The sequence below is a fragment of the Callionymus lyra genome, chromosome 5 (assembly GCF_982586985.1).
Source record: "Callionymus lyra chromosome 5, fCalLyr1.hap1.1, whole genome shotgun sequence".
Lineage (NCBI taxonomy): Eukaryota > Metazoa > Chordata > Actinopteri > Syngnathiformes > Callionymidae > Callionymus > Callionymus lyra.
Window position 1 is genome coordinate 19,033,487 of NC_141822.1, and position 19,106 is coordinate 19,052,592.

Here is a 19,106-nt window from a genome sequence, read left to right on the forward strand (position 1 = left end):
TAATCCTCTTTCTCTTGCTGACCTGAAGGGAATGAAGGAACAGTATTTTCTGTAAAACCTAAATCTCCTTTGATTGTGAGTTTTAAAAATACATTTAAAAAAAAAAAATCATTCAGGTATCATGTTGCGTAAGTCTCATGTAGAATTAGACCTATTTTGGAAACTGTGTAATTATAATGCAAAACTGATTTTCTTGGTATTTATGATGTAATGTTGGGGTGTATGGCTCCCTAGGTTGGATATAAAATATGAAATATAGAGTTCCACTTCCAAAAATACCATTTTAGTTTTGCCCAGCTTCTCTACATAGAAAGAAGGTACATTTAAATAGTAGTACAGTTTAACCAGTCCTAGGTCTATGACAATTAATTAATATGTTTCCTTCTTTTTTGATTTATTTTACAATTATGTAACCTGGGTGTTGTATTTGATAAAGACATGTCTCATGTTCAACACTGCAGAAAACTGACCAGAAACTGTTTCCTTCAACTGAGAAAAATCTCAAAACTTGAGATATGGACTTGGGAATGTTGTCACAACATGATCTGGAGCTTGTAATCCGCGCTTGATGGATCTACTGACTCTTTCAAGAAACATCTTAAGACATTTTTATTTGTTCAGGCTTTTCCTTGATTTTCTGAGACTCCTGTGTTGTTCTCAGTATTATCTTGGCCTTTAAATTATATACTTTATTGAATATTGTTTTGATTGTTTAAGCGCTTTGTCGCCCTGGTCTGGAAAAGCGCTATATAAATACAAATAACTTACCTTCTAACTATAGTGATTCTTTTCAATCGTTTTGTTACTTGTTATGAGATTTAACTTTGAATTAAGTAAACTTGATTTAGCATCCATGCAAGTGGAACTGCTTTGAAACCAATTGATGCCTCTGATCTTTTAAAAAAATCTTAACAATTCTGCTTTTTATATTGTTTTATTTCTCAATATTTCTTTCTCTTCTTCAGGCTCGATATGAGGTGACATCACAACAAGGTCCAGGGGTCTCACTGCACAACATAAACCGCCTTCACCTGCTGGAAGAGAGGAACCAAGCTCTGAGGCTTGAAGTAGCTACGCTTCGACAAGAGAAACAGCAATATAAGAAACTGGTGAGTCCCTTTTGCGCAGTTTGAATACAGCAAACCTCTATACATCCCTGCATAAAATGCTTTACGATAAAATCCACACGGTGCAAAGCTGGGTGTTAATAATTTAGCCAAATCTAAGGGGACTACTATGAAGGAGAAATAGTATGAAAATAATGAAAAACAAATATAGTGTTCCTTGAATAATTGTCTTGTGTGTAGCGGAGAGTTACTGCATGCGTCAAGGACGCATCTGTGTGGATTGTGGTGCCTCGCATGGACAGGCACACACATGCTGTCTCAGGTACACGTGCACCGTGTCGGGAGGTGTGCAGCATAATCCGTGTTGCGGATTCCTGTTTGCACAGTAATTTCCTGCATGTGTTTATGTATTTAGGGAATCTGTTGTCGGCTGCTCCCATGTGGTCTTGGATGGTGAGGCGTGTGAACTGTTGTCCTGGCAACCGGCCCATTTTCAGGGAGTGTGGACAGACAGGCAGAAGGGAACTGACAAAGCACGATGGCAGCTTGTGTTGTAAGCCTCATCGGCTTGAAATTAGATTCTATACAACAATGCGAGGCTGGCGAGGCACCATTTGCTGATCTAAACACTATTAATAGTCGTTTATTTTACAGCTTTATTCACAACTGGATTCAGAAGAAACACTTATTAGCTTCACTTGATATCAATACCTTTTGACAGCATCAACCACCAGAGCCATCATGGCCGACAGGACGAGGCAAAATGAACTTATCTAGAAGATTCCCCTTAAAAAAAAGCTTCTGACTCGTTGCCCAGGAAACCATCAATCACAGGGCAGCTGGAGAAAGGTACCCAAGGTAAGGGATGACCTTCTGTGTGTTGTGTAGTTGCGACTAAAAGGCCACAGCTGTGTCCCTGGACACCATTTCCATGGCAACAGTTGTGTACCGCTAGCAGCTGGTCCACTCTGATCATGGCGGTGGGTCGTCCCCGTGCACCCGAAAGGATAACGCCTTATCATTATGAGATAACGGCTGTTGTGTCTGCCTTCATTAATGAATGCTCTCACCAATCAGACATTTTATTTTTTTACTGAAACAACAGGAAAACTTCCGACTCATGTTGGACTAGCTTTGATTGACGGTCACAAGGTCTCTCTCTCCTTAATCAGATTGCACTTTCTGTTTTCTTTCACATGTCTGATGGTCATATTATCCATCCCAAGTGCTGCTGAGAAACTACAGAGCACTGAAAGCAAATTAAATCTAATGTAAGTTGCCCTTTTCCCGGGGAGCAAATGTTCATAATATTTATTGTGAATCTCTTAAAGGTCATATATTGAACCAGTTGACAGCATTGCAATGGGAACAAAGCTCTCGGGGTCCTGCAGTAAAGATGCTTTGTCTTAGTGTCGCTCAAAGCTCTTTCGCGTACCCTTTTTAACATCAGGGTCCCTGATAGGTAGATGCACTTTGCTCTTCTCCCTGAAGCGCTTCTTTTTTTTTCTGTCAAACCCCCACACAGATCAGGCCAGAGCAAACCACAAAGAGCAGTGATATCCTACAAGCTTTTACTAGAACCATTCTGTGTATAATGCTTTCTTTGCCTTTATAAATAGGTGTACTGTCTTCAGCTTTAAAAGTGAAATGTGATGAATTCTCTGTAGAATGTATATTGCTATTTTTTTATTTTAACAAAACCAACGTATCATATTTACTAATTGTGGATGATTTTTTTTCATCAGGTGATTTGATTTCTTTAGGCGCCTCAGCCTGGTTAAATAGAATTAAAAGTGATAGTTCACCCAAAATGTATCTTCACTAGTCTTCTTCTAACATCCTACTCATGTTGACTAAGGGTTGGGATCTTTTTGGTGTAATCTGTCCTTTTTTTTTTTTTAGAGTTATAGGCAAAATAATTTAAACAATCAATAAAGTTCCACCTAAACTAACCTAAAAGCGACTGATGCTCTGTTGTTTTCGTTTTTTTTCTTCTAAAAATACACACTTAAGAACATCAAATAACTCCATGGTGCTCGTCTGAATAGTCCATTTTGTGTTGAAGCCTCAGCATGAGAAATGTTTTGGAAAGTATTTGTTTGTAGAGGATGTTATCAGTGTCTCAACACCTGCCTGAAGTCTTAGCTCATTGAAACACACATCAGTGCGTATGCACAAGATTTGCGCTGACGGCCTAGCAGCGTCCGCTAAAAAAAACAAGTTTTAAATATAGACTTGTTTCAATTTTTTCGGAAGGCTTCAGTACAAGAGGGACGTTATAGACACGCACAATGGGGTTATTTGGATGTATTTAAGTGTCTTTCTGGACGACCACGTGAGACAGTTTTTCCTCACAAATTTTTGTTTTTTGGAATTGTTTAGTTTAGGTAGACTGACGAATAACTGTCACAAAAGAACAACTGAAAGTCACTTTAACGGAGGAAAGCTCAAAGGATACAAAACAGTTAGCAGAGGGCGCTCCAACTGGAGGAAAACTTTACTTATTGGAAAAATCGAAGCAAAATGGAGGCTCTAAGAAAAAAACAAGTAATCTAGACAAAAAGAAAATAACTCACTCCAGGGGAGTGGGAAAAACTGTATAACGTGGTTGAAAGTTCTACCAAATTAAAATTGAAATAATAATAAAAAAAAGCATCCTTTAATGTAAAAGTAGGTTATGTGATTCCCTTGGAATATCAGGTTCTTACAGATGTCTGGGGGGGTCTGATTACAGTTTTATCACGTCAATTTTATGCTGAAATTTTAAACAACAACCACTTATGACACCATACGCGTGATTGGTGGATGGATGGATTAGTGTAAAGTCCTTTTGGCTGCTGAAAGGTGATATATAAGTAAGAGTAATTTACCAATACAACAAAGCTTTTTAGAGATAGAGCCAGAAAAGAACAAGTGTAATAACCTTATTGTAAGGAAAAAGCTTGTGCATCAACTATATGGATCGAGTACGAGAGATGCATGTTGAAACCCACGTCATAATAAAGAGTAAATCTATTACGAGAAGGAAGGCCATTTCACTTGGAACACCAAAACCTTATTAGCTTGCAGCTTTAAAAAAGTCTCTTGTGCAAATGTGGCTTTTCAATCAATCCGACAAAGAACAGCATTGACTTAATGAGGTTACTCTTTGCCCCAGTCTTGCAGAAAATCTGCATCCAAATCCTTGCAGTGTGCACATCTGTTTCCTCTGATCTGTCATCTTACAGGTATTATTCTTTTTTCGTTGTTTTATTTTCTACACTCATGCATTTAGAACACAGCATGGTGTCCTGATGAAAGCCAATGTTCTGCCTAAATTGGATTATAACCCAATTTGAGAGGGGAAATAAATACTGTTCTGTTAATCTAGTCAGTCGACAAAATATTGCTCAAAAATATAGGGCACTCTTGGATTAATTAGGAATCTTCCCCACAGGATTATCTCCATGTTTGGACCTAAATTACCTTCACAAATGGGGAAAGCGTACCCCAAATGTGGTTTTTATTCTCTCATAGCTCCAAAACTGTGAGACTTAACGCTTAAACAGAAATAGCAGGTCATTTAATAGAGCCCTACATTACATACTGATACATTTGCAAGACTCAAATATTATAATGAAGTAGCTATTTTTGCCCGGAATTATTTCCCTTGAAGCTCGGAAGCATTACAAGTAGATGAAAATGTGCAAACAAAAGTTGCTTCGTGGTACTTTGTTTTGTTACTTCACGTTACAACTTTGTATACTTTGTATTTTTCCATTTTTCTGTGCCTGTATTTATTTCCCTATAGCCATTGACTCGTATTTAGTTTAGGTCTATTTTGCCTTTTTTATCTCAATGTTTAGATGAATACTTCTTCCTGTCTCTCGAAAAAGGCATTTATATCATATTCACATTTCTACTGAGAATCTATACTTTCATTTTAAACATGGCATATTTACGTTTGATATCTGACTTTATATTTGGTTCTTTATTACCTTACTACTTCCTTAAAGTTTTCCCATCATATTTAGGCTTCTTCTTTATTCAGTCACTACGAAAAAAAGTGCGACATGATTACGGTGAAAAAGATTTAGATGAATTTGTTGTTTCTTTTTCAATACCACACCACCCTTTCTCACCCAAAAAGTTCACTGCTTTTATTGCAGCAAGAAAAGCGGAGAAAATATTGGGAGAGAACCAAAGGCTACCCTTGAAATAAATCGGAAGGCATCTTTTAAACTCAATTACTCGTGGGGCCAAAATCTTTAAACAAAATTGATATTTTCTCCATAGGATCTCCAATTATGTTATTTTGTTGTCCTTATTTGAGACTCAATTAATCTTAATTATCTCTGTTTGACATCTTTTATCAAAGAAATGTATTTCATCAGTTTTATTTTGATTTTTGATATCCATCATATCTCTAATCTCTTATCTTAGACGCTGACATTTAAATTGTCCCCATATTAATCCACCATGATTTTAAGCCAATTATCAATATATACTATTTTTATCAATGAAAAAATTAGGAACTTGATATGATATAAGTGTGATATATACTATTATTGCACAAAAAGGGTATTTACTCAACACAGATGTCACATTTACAACACATGAACAGTAGATGGTCCAGAGACATTTCGTCAGCATCATTCATATTAATTATTAAAATACATTGGTAATGCTATATTAGACATTAAGAGACACATTCTTGAATTACATCCTGCACTAGTGTCTCACACGAAGGAGTTATGAAGCTCCTGCCAACAATCTCTTTTAATTAAAACACATTCAAAGTTTAATTTAAAAGTGTTTTTTGCTAAAAAAAAAAAGCTGTATTGGAGGTTCTTTGATAATTAAAGTGTATTGGAGTGTAGGTGGTTGGCCAAGAAAGCCCAAGATAGACTAATCTACACACTGAAAGAAACATGGCCAACTGGTACCAGGAAGTATCGTGCTGGGCTTACATCACATTTGGGATCTTAATTGAGTCTTTGGAAAGTTCCTTACAAACTATTCTCTCGATACGTAGGGTGTGTATTGGCAAGAATTTGGTGATACGATACGTATCACGTTCCATGGGCAACAATATGATTTACTGTGAAATGGTAATGATATAAGTAGGAACAAGGATACATTTGCAGTATTGTCGAGTACTTGACTCTGGTGTTGCAGAATTTACAGACCACATGACTCTTTTCAAAGTCGTAGTCCAGACATCAGCTTTAAAAGCCGCTGGAGTCGACTTTATCCTCTCGTCCTCGGTCATCACCAGCATTTTCGCGGGATTTAATTGTTCCTTTAGCTGCGGAGGACGTAAAGACTGCTGCCATCTAGCGGCCGGAAGTTAAACTGCAACACAAAAACGAACATGATAACTTGCATGTAAATTATAAATTAAAAAAATGGAATTATTTAAATGTACACACCACACTTTATTGAAGTACTAGCCATGATCTCTGTATGTATAAACAATGAAAACGATAGTATTTGATTTCATACCAAAAAAAGAAAAATTGACACAGCATAGTTGACTATCGCTTTTTAATCCAATACACCTCTACTTAATACATACATTAATTAGGAAACAATAATAACAGATAATTTGACATCATCATGAATAAAAAAAATATTCACTAAATTGATGTTTTCTTCACACGGACTTGGAAGGAGATATATTCACACTTAATATCCAGCTCCTTATTATGCATGAAATAATAAGACAACAGGGACATTCATCAAGGCCCAGTTATATTAGTTCCCTTCACTGGAGACATGAGAATTGAGGAAGAAAAAAAAAAGGTCCAGACTTGGTTCATAACCAGGGGCCCCCCATCTTACAATAACCCTTTCCTCATTTATACATCAGAGTCCAGGGTGTGTATCTTTTTTCTTTCTCTATCTGCAATGCTATCTAACCTTTGAGTTGCTCAGTGATGGTTGGAGTCGGCTGATTAATTCAACGGAGTGAATTTCCGCAGCTCGCCGCACACATGTACGGGCGGAAGAAGAAGAAGAAGAAGGGGAAGGAGGAAATTGAGCAGAGGAAAGAGAGAGGACGGGGCATGAGAGTGTATAGGAGAAATGACGGTAGTGTTAAGGAGGAGGGTCTTTGGGGGGTGGGGAGGGTAGAGAGTGTGAGGAATGGGAAAGGGAGAGTGTGTGTGTGTGTGTATAGGTGGGCGGAGAAAATAGAGGAGAGAGAGAGGGAGGAACACACACACACACACACACACACTAACGCACAAGAGCCCTGGAGCTGCTGCTGATGCTGATGCTGCTGCTGCTGCTGCTGCTGCAGCCGTTTGACAATTCCCCACCCAGAAAGAAGGAGCAGGAAAGCTCTTCCTCAGTCAGGATGCGACTGTCTTAGCCGACACACTCGGTAACTATGAATCCATCTCGTCGTCACCACCGCTGTGTGCTATGAGCTACCTATCTCTCTGGGCTGAAAATGTGTGTTGATTTTAGCTCTTCTTGAGTCCTATATATAGGGGCTGAGTGTTAGCATAGCCGGGGCAGCTGTGGGGAAAAAAAGCCGCCTGTGCCGCAGCTGGATGGGAGACGGACACACACTCTTGTCGAGAAGATTTGCACATGTTTTTTTGTTTTTTTTAGCGTGTTCTGTTGTGTGGAAAACCTATGACTAATCGTTCCAGACTGAAGCACCACCTGTTTGGAAATGTGTGTGTGTGTGTTTTAGTGTGTGAGGGGTGGGGTTCCAGTGTGGAAAAGTAAACTAGTGTGTTTTAGGACATGGTATTGTGAAGCGTTATTTGTGTAATGACGTTGAGTTCACACACACAATGAGAAAGGACCAAAACCTGTGGTACCTTGTCACACATATTGATTTTTTTTTTTTTTTTGGCGTGCTCGTGCTTTGTAGCAGAGTGTGTGTTTTCTGGTAACTTGAGCTTTGCCTGTCTACTGTGAGGTTGGCAGGTGTTGTTAAATTAACCCCTTTGTGGCTGAAGGGATCCTGAAACCATGTGAGGTTACGTAAAGTTTGCACACTACCAAAAGGCGTGTAAATACACACATTTGTGTGTGTGTGCTGAACCTTGATACGATTATGAGGATCGTGACGGCAACAACCTGTTGTCAGTCCCAGTTTAAAATGTTTAACATTTTTAATTAAAAAAACATTATTTTACATTTAAATCATGTTTTTTTTTTTAGATGGCATCATCAGTTTAAAATGACAGCTGGTTATCCATTACCAACTAATTTAACGATTTAGTTACGCTTTCGTGCTTCTTTACTTGCCTAATGATGCCTAAATAAAAGGTTTTCTGAATTGTATTTAAATTTAAATGTACACAGTGCTCACTAGCCATATCGTGGTTCACCTTTTCCTTTATGAACGATTTCTCAAATTTATTTTTTGCACACGGTACTGCATATTTAAATGGATTGTTGTGGTCAGTACGGCAAAGCTTCTTGTTTTTATTTACACTGTTACAAATTATGATTTATTTGTACGGCAGATAAACTTCATCCACAGAACTTAGTTAGATGCACTCATCGCTACAATACTGTATCTAAATTATACTCCTATGTTGCTGTCTTAAAAGTGATCGGCCGCTGTGATTTGGTTGGCTGGGCGGCAAAGTATCATGGAAACTGTTCATGTCACCGTTACTGATAGGGTTGTTGAGATGAATTGCACCTCATATGCAATGTTGAGTTTGGAAGTTCAAATAAATAAAGTGAAATAAATGTCATAGTTTACACATTTAAAAAAAATTACCAGGACAGTTTCATTTAATGCGGGGCGTTTTCAGAACTTAAACCAACACAATAAACAAGGGAGTACAGCATTGTCAATTGAAAGAATGTTTTTTTTTTACCACCCAGACATAATAGTTAATAAAACAATGAATAATAAAATACACATGAAAATCATAGAAAACCCACACTGGTCCCCACCCAACCAAGTACCATGTTTTTTCTCCTTGGAGATACACTTTACAATTCAAATTGTTCTGATGTAGAGTGAGTTATAGCTATAAATGTAAACATAACTATTATTTATGTAGAATATGTAAGAGAAGAAATAAATAAAACTAAAACTAAAATACAATAACAATTTTCTTTATTTTAAGAGATATTTAAAAAGTTCGAAATACTTAAAGATATCCTATCATAGTATAATTCAAGCAGTAGTACATCAATTAAATATCCATTATTACAAATTTAGACAGCAGCTGCACTGAGCGATCTTGGTCCCTTTTACCGGTGCGTAGTTTGCTTATGGTGATCCACAGAAGCTGTAAGCAACTATTTCTTTCTTTTATTTTACACATGTTTGTTGTTCATAAGCATACGTTTGCTGTAACCAGTGTGAAAATGGGATTTAAAGCAGTGGTGCATATGCTGGAGTACGTGAGGCGTGGGAGGGTGAGGGGGCAAACGAGAGGAAGGATTGCACAGATGGCTCTGCTCATGTCTCATTTACAGCATGTTGCTCCTTATGAGTAATGTCACTCCTCGCTATATCTCAGCGTTTGTAATTTTACACTCGCTCTTCCTCCGACCATCCCCGGTTTTAAAAAAAGTTCTCCGGGCTTTCTCCAAGTGGTGGACCGGTCGACTTTGCCAGCCGATGTTCATTTAAGATGCCAAAGGGCAGGACGCGAGGGGAAGGAAAAAAACAAGTGTTCCTGTCTCATGGCTGATTCCCTCTCGCTCCTCTCGAGGTTATCACGGAGGCTGGCAGCCAGAAGACATCCTCCTTGACTGATCTAAATATTCCTCAGGACATTCAGACTATTAACGGTCTCTCGGGGAGGTGTCCACACACACACACAAATTTAATTTGTCAGAGTTAGTCCACACACACACAGTCTGGAGACGCATTTACGCCTGATTACATGCTCTTTACACACACACTCCTCCACATGTTTTCTATGCTGATGATGCATGAGTTCTCGGTGAGCCGCGCACATCGTGCTCTTCCACGCTCACTTCCTGTCTGAGTCATAAAACATTCTTTGAGTTGATAGTGGTGGATCATTTGATACTGCTGATGCTGCTTGAAAGGATTAGACCCGATTCACCTGCTATCTGTGTTCTCTTGCAGTGATCGAAGGCAAAAATGACTTTTAAACAGGATGCACACATTGATTCATGTATTTACAGTTGAAAGCAGGGGTGGGCAGTAAAATGTCCTAAAGCTAAAGATAGTATGACTTGTTATATATGTTTCTAATAATATATTTCTAAAAATATTACAAAGCCAAGTTTCCAATTTAATTGTATGTTATATAATGGTATACTGATTTAATTGTAATTTAATTATAATTTAATTTATTATAATAAATCTTCACCTTTTAAGTATATATTTTATTGAGTATTGTTTTGATTGTTTAAGCGCTTTGTGACCCTGGTCTGGAAAAGTGCTCTATAAATATGAATTACTTTCTTACTTACTTACTTAATTTAATTTTGATTTCATTGATATGAATCTTAGAACAAAATGGACAAAACATGATAATCTTATAGAAAGGCACTTTATTTATTTTGGAGGTTAGAAACAACAAAGTCCATGAAGTAATATTTTAACATGATCAGCTCACATAATGCTTTGCCGCCCAGTTAACCAATTACAGCTGTCCATCACTTTTGACATAGCTTTTAACACAAATCCGTAAAACAGAAAAGATAAATATGTTATGGACCACTGTAACTTCAAATGTTCTCTCAATGTATTCGACATAAAAGAAATAGTTAATTGAAAAAAGGACAAAAAAAAAAAGTTTTTTCCTACAATTTTTACTCTCACTGTTTAACACATAGTTTATCCATATGTGAGCCCAGGGCCACACTTTATTGTGATATTAAAGAAGACTTTCAGTACCAATATATTAAATTACAATGTTATTTCATTGAAAGTGTCAAATCACAAGAAGACACTTTACAGCAGGGCTCCCCGAACTGTTTCCTGTGAGAAACACGTAACTTTTCCTTCTCTGATCAGGGGCCAAGGGTCTGTTTGTAACAAAAAAAACCTGATTGGAGGGGTGCCTAAATGTAAATAAATGTTGTTTTCCAGGAAGGCACACAAAACCAAATAACCCTTTTGGCGTTCTTCACAGACAAGAATGAGGAAATAAATAATAACGCTATCTATAAAATAAACAATAAAATAATCCTCTTATTTCTCTAAGATATAAAAATGTTAGACCCTAGAATGTTTCAAACCAGACATTCCTAAAGAGTTAACACATGTAGGTAGGTATTGAATATAACAACAGAATACATAGTCTATGTTATTTTTTAAGGTACTATAAAAAAAGAAATAAAAATACGTCTCTGGTATTGTTAAGGGTTCCAGGTCAAATGTGGAGGCGGGCCGTAAACGGGCCGCACGCTGTAATTTGGGGTCCACTGCTTTACATTTTAAATAACATTTATAAGAGGAAAGAAAAACAGGTGCTGGCGGAGTTGCAGAGAGCAACTTCTTTTGTATCAGGCAGAAAAGTCAAGCAGAACCAGACTCGTGTGAGAGGCAGACTGTGTTAAAGGTACAAGTTAGTAAATGTTGTATACACCCTTATATGAAGCAAAAAAGTTGTAGGAAGAATATGAATTGATAAAACTCAAGACAGATTTTATAACCACATAAAAGTCAGTGAAGCAGATTTAAAAACATAATTATTGCTCATCTTTTACATCATAGCATAGATGGCGCCGCATACAGGATTCTATTCTCTATTCTTCTTATGTAAATCCTTGTCCTTAAATTGTACCTCTTTTGTTTTGTTGTCCTCACATTCCTCCTCACATTTCCAAAGGGCAGCTTACGTCTCAAATGTGAAACTTCACTGATACTTTGCGTCATCCTTACACAAATCCCAACCCTTTCTAGACCTCGCCAAACCATTTGTGTCTTCAGAACCAGAATCTTTCTTCAGCGAGTATCTTTCTCATATTTTAATATTCGCGCCGGCATACTTGCCTTTATGGAAAAGTGAGCGAGTGAACGCGTGAGTGCACTATTGATTGCTAGAGTACACACCAGAAGTGTGGATGTCACTTAGCCGTCGGGAGAAGCAGAGAAGGAAACAATAAAGGAGCTTTTCCCCCCCCTCTCTCACGAATCCTGGCAGAATTTCAAAATACACAGAAGTTATTTGAAAGAAATGACACATAGCTCTGCAGAGGAAACTTCTGCAAATAATGTGGAGGTTGGAGCTAAGAGAAGACAAAATAGGAGCAGTAGTATTTTTTTTGTCATTTGGTCTTTTGGGGGTTTCCAATGTATGTTTGCAGAAAAAGTGTTATCCACTAGTAAATATATGAAGATTCTTGTTTTAAAAAAATACTCCAATACTCCAACCTCCTACTCACAAATACCTTGATTTCTGAAGTATAGGGTAAAGCTATAAATGAGTTAAAGCCTTTAGCAAATAAACCTGCTGATAAAAAAAACAACAACTGTTAATTCGACATCACTTTTCTCTCACAGTATCTTTTTTCGCTCTCCTATCTGCTGCCGTAACCTTCCCGTGAACTCTGACTCTCAAAATAACTCGCGGGAAGAAAACGGTCTAACCTCAAGTGTCCTTGTTTACGAGAGCTTTTTTTTCTTAGTCTCAATCTTCGTCTCCTTAATACCTGGCCTCGTTTTCTCATTCCGTTTTGTCACTGGCGGGGATGATTGCGTGATGAAACATCAAAACAGCGGCGTTCCGTGTCCAGAACACGGCGAAGGTCAAGAGATGAAGAGAACCAGAGACGAAGGATGGAGAGGAAGAGGAGGAGCACATGATGTCAGACAGGCCACCTGTTCCAGTTTAACATGACACGGCCGTCTGTGACTGTCACCTGACCTGAGATTAACCAAACGGATCCAATTTAAAACAGGTTGGAAATGTTTTAAAGAAGAAGATTGAAGAAATAAAATGACATGAAAAAAAATAGTGAGAGAAATCTTCTGCACAAGCAACAAATTAAACATGCTTTGATTTACAAATATATGTTAAATATTGCGTAAAGTTTTTTTCGGTTTCAAGAAAAAAAAACTTGGACATTTTTGAAATATACCTAAATACATTTATACCACGTTACACAACTACCTTGCCCCGATGAGTTGATTCGGTTTGATACAACTTTATTCTTCCCACATTGAGAATAATAATAAAATGGACTTGAGAATTGTATTTTGTGAAACACGGTAAAAGAAACAGTTGTATAAGTAAGTAAGTAATTTTTATTTGTATAGCGCTTTTCCAGACCAGGGTCACAAAGCGCTTAAACAATCAAAACAATATTCAATAAAGTGTATACTTTAAAGGGCAAGATAAAACTGATAACAGAACAGGAGTTCCAGAAAATCAAGGAAAAGCCTGAACAAATAAAAACGTCTTAAGATGTTTCTTAAAGGAGTCAGTAAGAAGTCAAAGCATTTTTCCAAGTCACAAGACATGTATCTGATATATTAGTTTGCAGAGCTTCTCAAGTAGTATAAAGTATTTTAAGGTGGATTAGAGAAACGTGTGATAATGCCATTGAAATCCTCCTTTTTTTTTTACTCATATAACCCTGTACTTGGTAGAACCACTGAACGCTGCAACGCTTGTGGCACCAAAGACAATGAATTTTTAACTCCACTGTACATCGGGGGGAAGACACAAAGGAGTGTTGCTCTCTCAGCCCTTTTTTTCTCCTTTGTTCTCAATTGGTCTGCAGAAATGTGAGGCATCTGCTGAGGGGTTGGAAATCTCACATATCTATTACCCAAGTGTGGCTTATTTAAAGAAGAAAAAAAAAACATGAGGGATTATCTGTGAACTCGAAGACAGCGTCACATCAGTGTGTTTTTTCACGAACTGTAGATTCCAGGAGGTGTGCAATGGGGTCAGACGTTAATTATTTAGCACTTGTGCATTATGTTTTTGCAGCAGATTGGTGATGTGTAAGCGTGTGTTTTTTAGATGGTGTCTCTTGATGTGCTTTACTGCGAAGGTTTGTGGATTCGTGTCCGAAACCAAGGCAGTTTTTTTTTGCGAGAGGGTTACGATTGTGCATTCCTGGGGCAGAGCCCTCATGATCTGAAGATGAGGGTCCATCCAACTACACGTAATCCCTAACCAGCTCTAGGGATACTCATTAGCACACTGATCTTCCTCTGAACTTCTTTTTTTCCAGCCCTCTGATATCCTTTGTGTAGCTGCAGGGAACAATAGGTCCTGCTCACATCAAACGTGTTATGTCATCGAAGTGACTGGAAGCTCTGCAGCCCACGTCATATTTAACTCTCACTGCCGACTGGCTGAGTTTCCACACACGCACAGACTTCGCTTCGCCAACTCCTGAGGGCCATATTCAGGGTTTTCCTCCAGAGGTTTATCTGTATACAGTACATTCGTCCCACTGCGCACATGAGGTTTTCTACTCCTCCGCAGTCTTGTTACTCAGAGGCTTCATCTACATAAACGTACTCTCGCTGCAGCTCTCGTCTGCCACTTGGTGTTTCTCGAAAAGAGTATCTTGAGATTTGCTCTTATTGGACCCATCACACATATGGGCAGGCGTTAATAAAGTGTAGTATATAGTGTTCCGAGTTGGTTTTTGATAAAGTTTCTCATTAGTAACTTTATTTTTAGTCAAAATATTGAATATCCTGCAACTACATTTTCTTGTCGTTACACAAATCCTTATGTTTTTGGTCAAATAATAAATCTAGAAAGCACTAAGAAAGTGCATACTTGTGCCAAGGAGCTCATTTCACATGACTTACAAACTCAGAATACAAGCAAGTTCTACAGGTCAAGAAATGTATTTGCTGAACAACTAATTCATGCTGGGCTTGAAACCATGAGGTTTACATGAAAGAAATTGTCTAATAGTGATAGTTTACCCATCAATTCAATCTTTACTCATTTTCTACTTACCCTCATATCGATCAAGAGTTGGAATTATTTTCAGAGTAATTTTTTCCTTTTTAGAGTTATAGGCAAATAACACTTTTTTAAGAAGCGACTGGGGCTCAATTGTCTTCTTCATCTTAAAACATCTAAATACCTCCCTGGTGCTTGTCTGTAAATCCATATTGTATTGAAGCCTTGACATTAGGACATTTTTTTAAAATAAATTAAACAAGTTTATAGTTTAAGCTTGTTTTTAGCAATAGCTACTAGGCCGTAGTGTATATTCTTTCGGAACAGTTCCCTTCGATACAAGATGGACATTGCAGTTGAGCAGTATGAAGGTATTTAGATGTTATTAAGTGTCTTTTTGGAAGAAAATAAAGACGTTGACAATTAAACACTGGTTGCTAAATTAGCATGGACATACATTTTTGCCTATACCTCTAAAGACAACTTTGTAACCGGGCAAAAAGATTTAAATCAAAAGGTCAAGAAATGTAAGTCACTTTGTGAGACTCAAAAGCAAGAAAATGATCTTTTCACTACTAAGGATTAATAGAATAATAGTGATGGAAGATTATCTACGGTGTTAAGCATCAGTATAAAAAGTTAAAGAAAAAATGTTTTTCTGCCAGTTCCTCATGAATTACTAACAAAAGGAAGTACTCTTGACTTTCTTCTAATATCCTGGGTTTCTTAGATTTCTTTTGTTGGAATGTCAGATTTTCCTCCTTCGACCTTGACCTCAGCTTCGTGCTCCGTGCTCTAGGTAGAGGCTTATACATTGATTCATTCCGATTAAATACAAAGGAAAATAGATTATTAGAATGTTGACTTATCCTCAGAGGCAGCAGCATCTGCCATCATGTGTCTTTCAAATAGACTGGATGAAGAATAATGCTCTTTAGATTATGTCAGAAATTGTTGTTTATAACAGTTATACCTATTGTTGTTTTTTAATTCTTGAGTTATTGTTCCAACTCTAGAAACTCGGATTCCATTTGTCAATATGCTTAAATCATCTTGATGATAGAAATGAATCCAAATTAAAAAGTCATTAAGAGTCTTAAGTTAATTGTTGTAAAGGTTTACAAGAGCATTTACCTCGGTTACTTTACGGCCGTTTGATTGTTGGGTTTGGATGGATTCCCGGGGATTGGTCCGTCTCTCCGTCCTGAACGTCTTCTCCACACAAACACTTATACAAACTCGGATGAGTAGCAGAGAAGTGACAGAGGAGGCAGCGAGTGAGGTGAATTAAGATGTGTGTTCTGTGATGGAGACGTTAATGCATCCCAGCGGCAGCGTCCGCCTCTCTCTGCTCTTTCTCGAGCTTCACCCCCTTTTTTTTTAAACTCTGGATCGCTTCTCTAAAGGGCCTGAAAAACATTAAAAAAAAGTATTAATCCATGTCTACCAAAGCAATATTTTGTTCAGTAGCATTTTTCCTCCGCCATAATGAGTCTTATTAATAAATGATGACACTATTTTGCAAAGCCTTGCAAGGGAAAGATGATGGGCGGATTGAGAAATCAGACATGAGAGACACCCTCATCCATTAAGTCAAATATCAAGGCAGACATTGATGAAACACACAAAAGCAGATAAGCTGCAACGACGAGAAAGAACTCAAGCTACACAGTGTTCTGTTTTATTAGATTGGTGATACATTATTTTTTTTTTCCCGACAGATGATTTATATACTATAATTTTACCAGTTGATTATGTTGATAAGAAGATGTGCAGCAGTAAACTTGAAGCTTGGAAAACTGAAGACAATTTAAATGTTGTATGCTTCATTAAACCGCTTCTCACCAAACATTGTTTATAGCTAAAATGATCTCTTAAAAAACCCATATTTATGGAGTCAGTGAAGTGTTTACACTTGCGTTTTCACCAAATGCTCTTGCAACTTGTAATTGTGTGATCTTCACTGTTTTTCTACTTTTAACAGTATTCATCAATTCATTTTTTTTTGTATCGAGTGTATTGTGTTTTCTTGCCTTTCTTTAGATGACAATAGAGGTAAACTAAGTTCTGTTGATAGGACTATTTTCTTTTTCTATAATACATTCATAAAACGTTTCATAATTAATATTAAAAATACTAAACTTTTACTAAACTTAATATTGTGTCTCGTAAAATTTACGAATACAAAATACTTATAAAACTAAGTAGTTTGTGCTAATGCATTTTATCCCAGAAAATATATTTTCTAATCTTTCTTTCTAAGTTTTACTTATCTTTTTGGAACGCTATGTGTGCTAATATTAGCGGGAAGGGAGGTCTTGACTTTTGAAAGTAATGTCATCATTTTTATATTAACAACATTTTTTCAAATGTAGTTCTGATCCACTTCCTTCCATTATATTGCTGGGATGTCCTTAAGGACGAAGTGTGTTTGGATGTATGCTCGAAGATGCCTGTTACGCAAGTGCTTCATGCTTATGCGCACATACACAAAAATGTAAAGTCACGCTTCACTTTGTCCACATTAGCCACTGCCATCTGGGTCCAGAGTCTCTGCTGTGTGAGTCCGGGGGCTGTGATCGGCATGTGCGCTTATAAACATAGATACGTTTGTAGACACACACGGATTTAAATCCACTGGATTAAACACAACATGTTTCATTCAAAGAATTCATCAAAATCTGAAGCAACGAGCTCTTTAACGTCACTTACACTGACCATGAAGAAACATTTAGACTAAGTGTGTAAGCAAACGTTATGTTGTATTTGAACTGAGGGCTTTCTGTCATAACCAAGATGATAAAGCTTCATTATTACTGTTAACTAAACAACACACACAACAAATAATGGTAACAATTTTAGTGTGACAATTATTCATGTCCATTGCTTTGACAAACAATGTCAAAAGCAACATTTAGAAACCATTAAATTGACGTATACAGCTATAGAAAAAAAGCTTATAGTTTAATCCACGATCACTGGAAGAACAAAAGTTTTAATACATGGAAGCATTAATGTGTTGATGAAAAGACAAGAATTGATGGCAGAATTTCGTTGTGTTTTTAACATTTTATTTAAGTAACTATTAATTGTATACTCCTAAATATCACATATTCAACTAAAGATTAATTTGTTTCTAAAAATATGAGCACGAGAAAGAATAAAAATAGCTAATAAGAGTTAAAAACCACTGATATTTAAAATTAATGTTCATATTTCTTTACGATAGGAGGCTCATACATCAATAGCCACAACATCATCGTACTGAAAAAAAACCAGTAGTTTCAGGAATTCCATGTTTTATTGTGTCCCTCTCTATTTCACATGATACACATAAGTTGGTTTTTAGGTCAAAGTCCATGATAAGAGTGTGTCTGAAATAAAAAAAATATGAGTCCCTGCCAAAACATATGCTATTGCTAACGTAGAGGTATAAAAATACGTACTTATAAATACATCTGGAATCATTAGTTCAAGATATTAACTGTCAGGTTGACATCAAAACCGTCTCCTGTTTTGCTATACAGCTCACGCTTGGTTTGAGATAAGATGCTCTTATAGATTCACATTTTTCTTCTGAAAAGACAAATATTCTTTGCTGCATCGTTTAGAGGACAAACTTAGTTATACATCATCCTTTATGCTGCAATGAACTTCTAGATAATGATACTTCATAAATCTTGGATACATAGCTCATTTCATAACCAATCCCATAAGTGGAAGACACACACTGCCAATATCCAGGCGCCGTAAAGTTGGCATTAACCTTCAATGTCCTCTTTTGTATGCAGACAATTAACCTGCAGTCTTGTATGACGACGACAATTATGTGGCTTTTAAACTGCTAGCATTTTGTTTCTGGATGGTTTATTTGCTTGTTAACTAAAGCTTTTGGGGTGTGAGGTGTGAGATCATAATTGTGTTGTCTATTGCTGTTAACACAAATCATCATTCTATGTTTCATTCGAAGAGTTACATTTCTGTAATCATTCAGTTTAAAATGCTTATATCAAATACCATAGCTAGAGCATTTATTTTCCATAGGGGCTTCATAGTGTATTTTAATGTTTCAATAATACCAAAATAACAACAAAAACTTTGTTAACATTCACCTCATTTTCTTCCGAGTCGCAGACGTAGTCTCTCCAGCATGTCCTAGGTCTACCCTGTGGTCTTCTACCAGTGGGACATGCCCTGAACACCTCATCAGTGC

The 19,106-nt window shown here is 37.1% G+C and overlaps 1 protein-coding gene across 1 annotated transcript in view; it reads left to right on the plus strand.

Moving 5' to 3' along the window:
- Nucleotides 1-19,106, plus strand: part of rimbp2a (RIMS binding protein 2a) — a 69,454-nt gene that overhangs the window by 9,223 nt on the left and 41,125 nt on the right. The window contains exon 3 of the mRNA XM_087791340.1: nt 966-1,109. Within this exon, the coding sequence (XP_087647466.1) occupies nt 966-1,109 (144 nt within the window). The remainder of the gene's footprint in view (nt 1-965; nt 1,110-19,106) is intronic.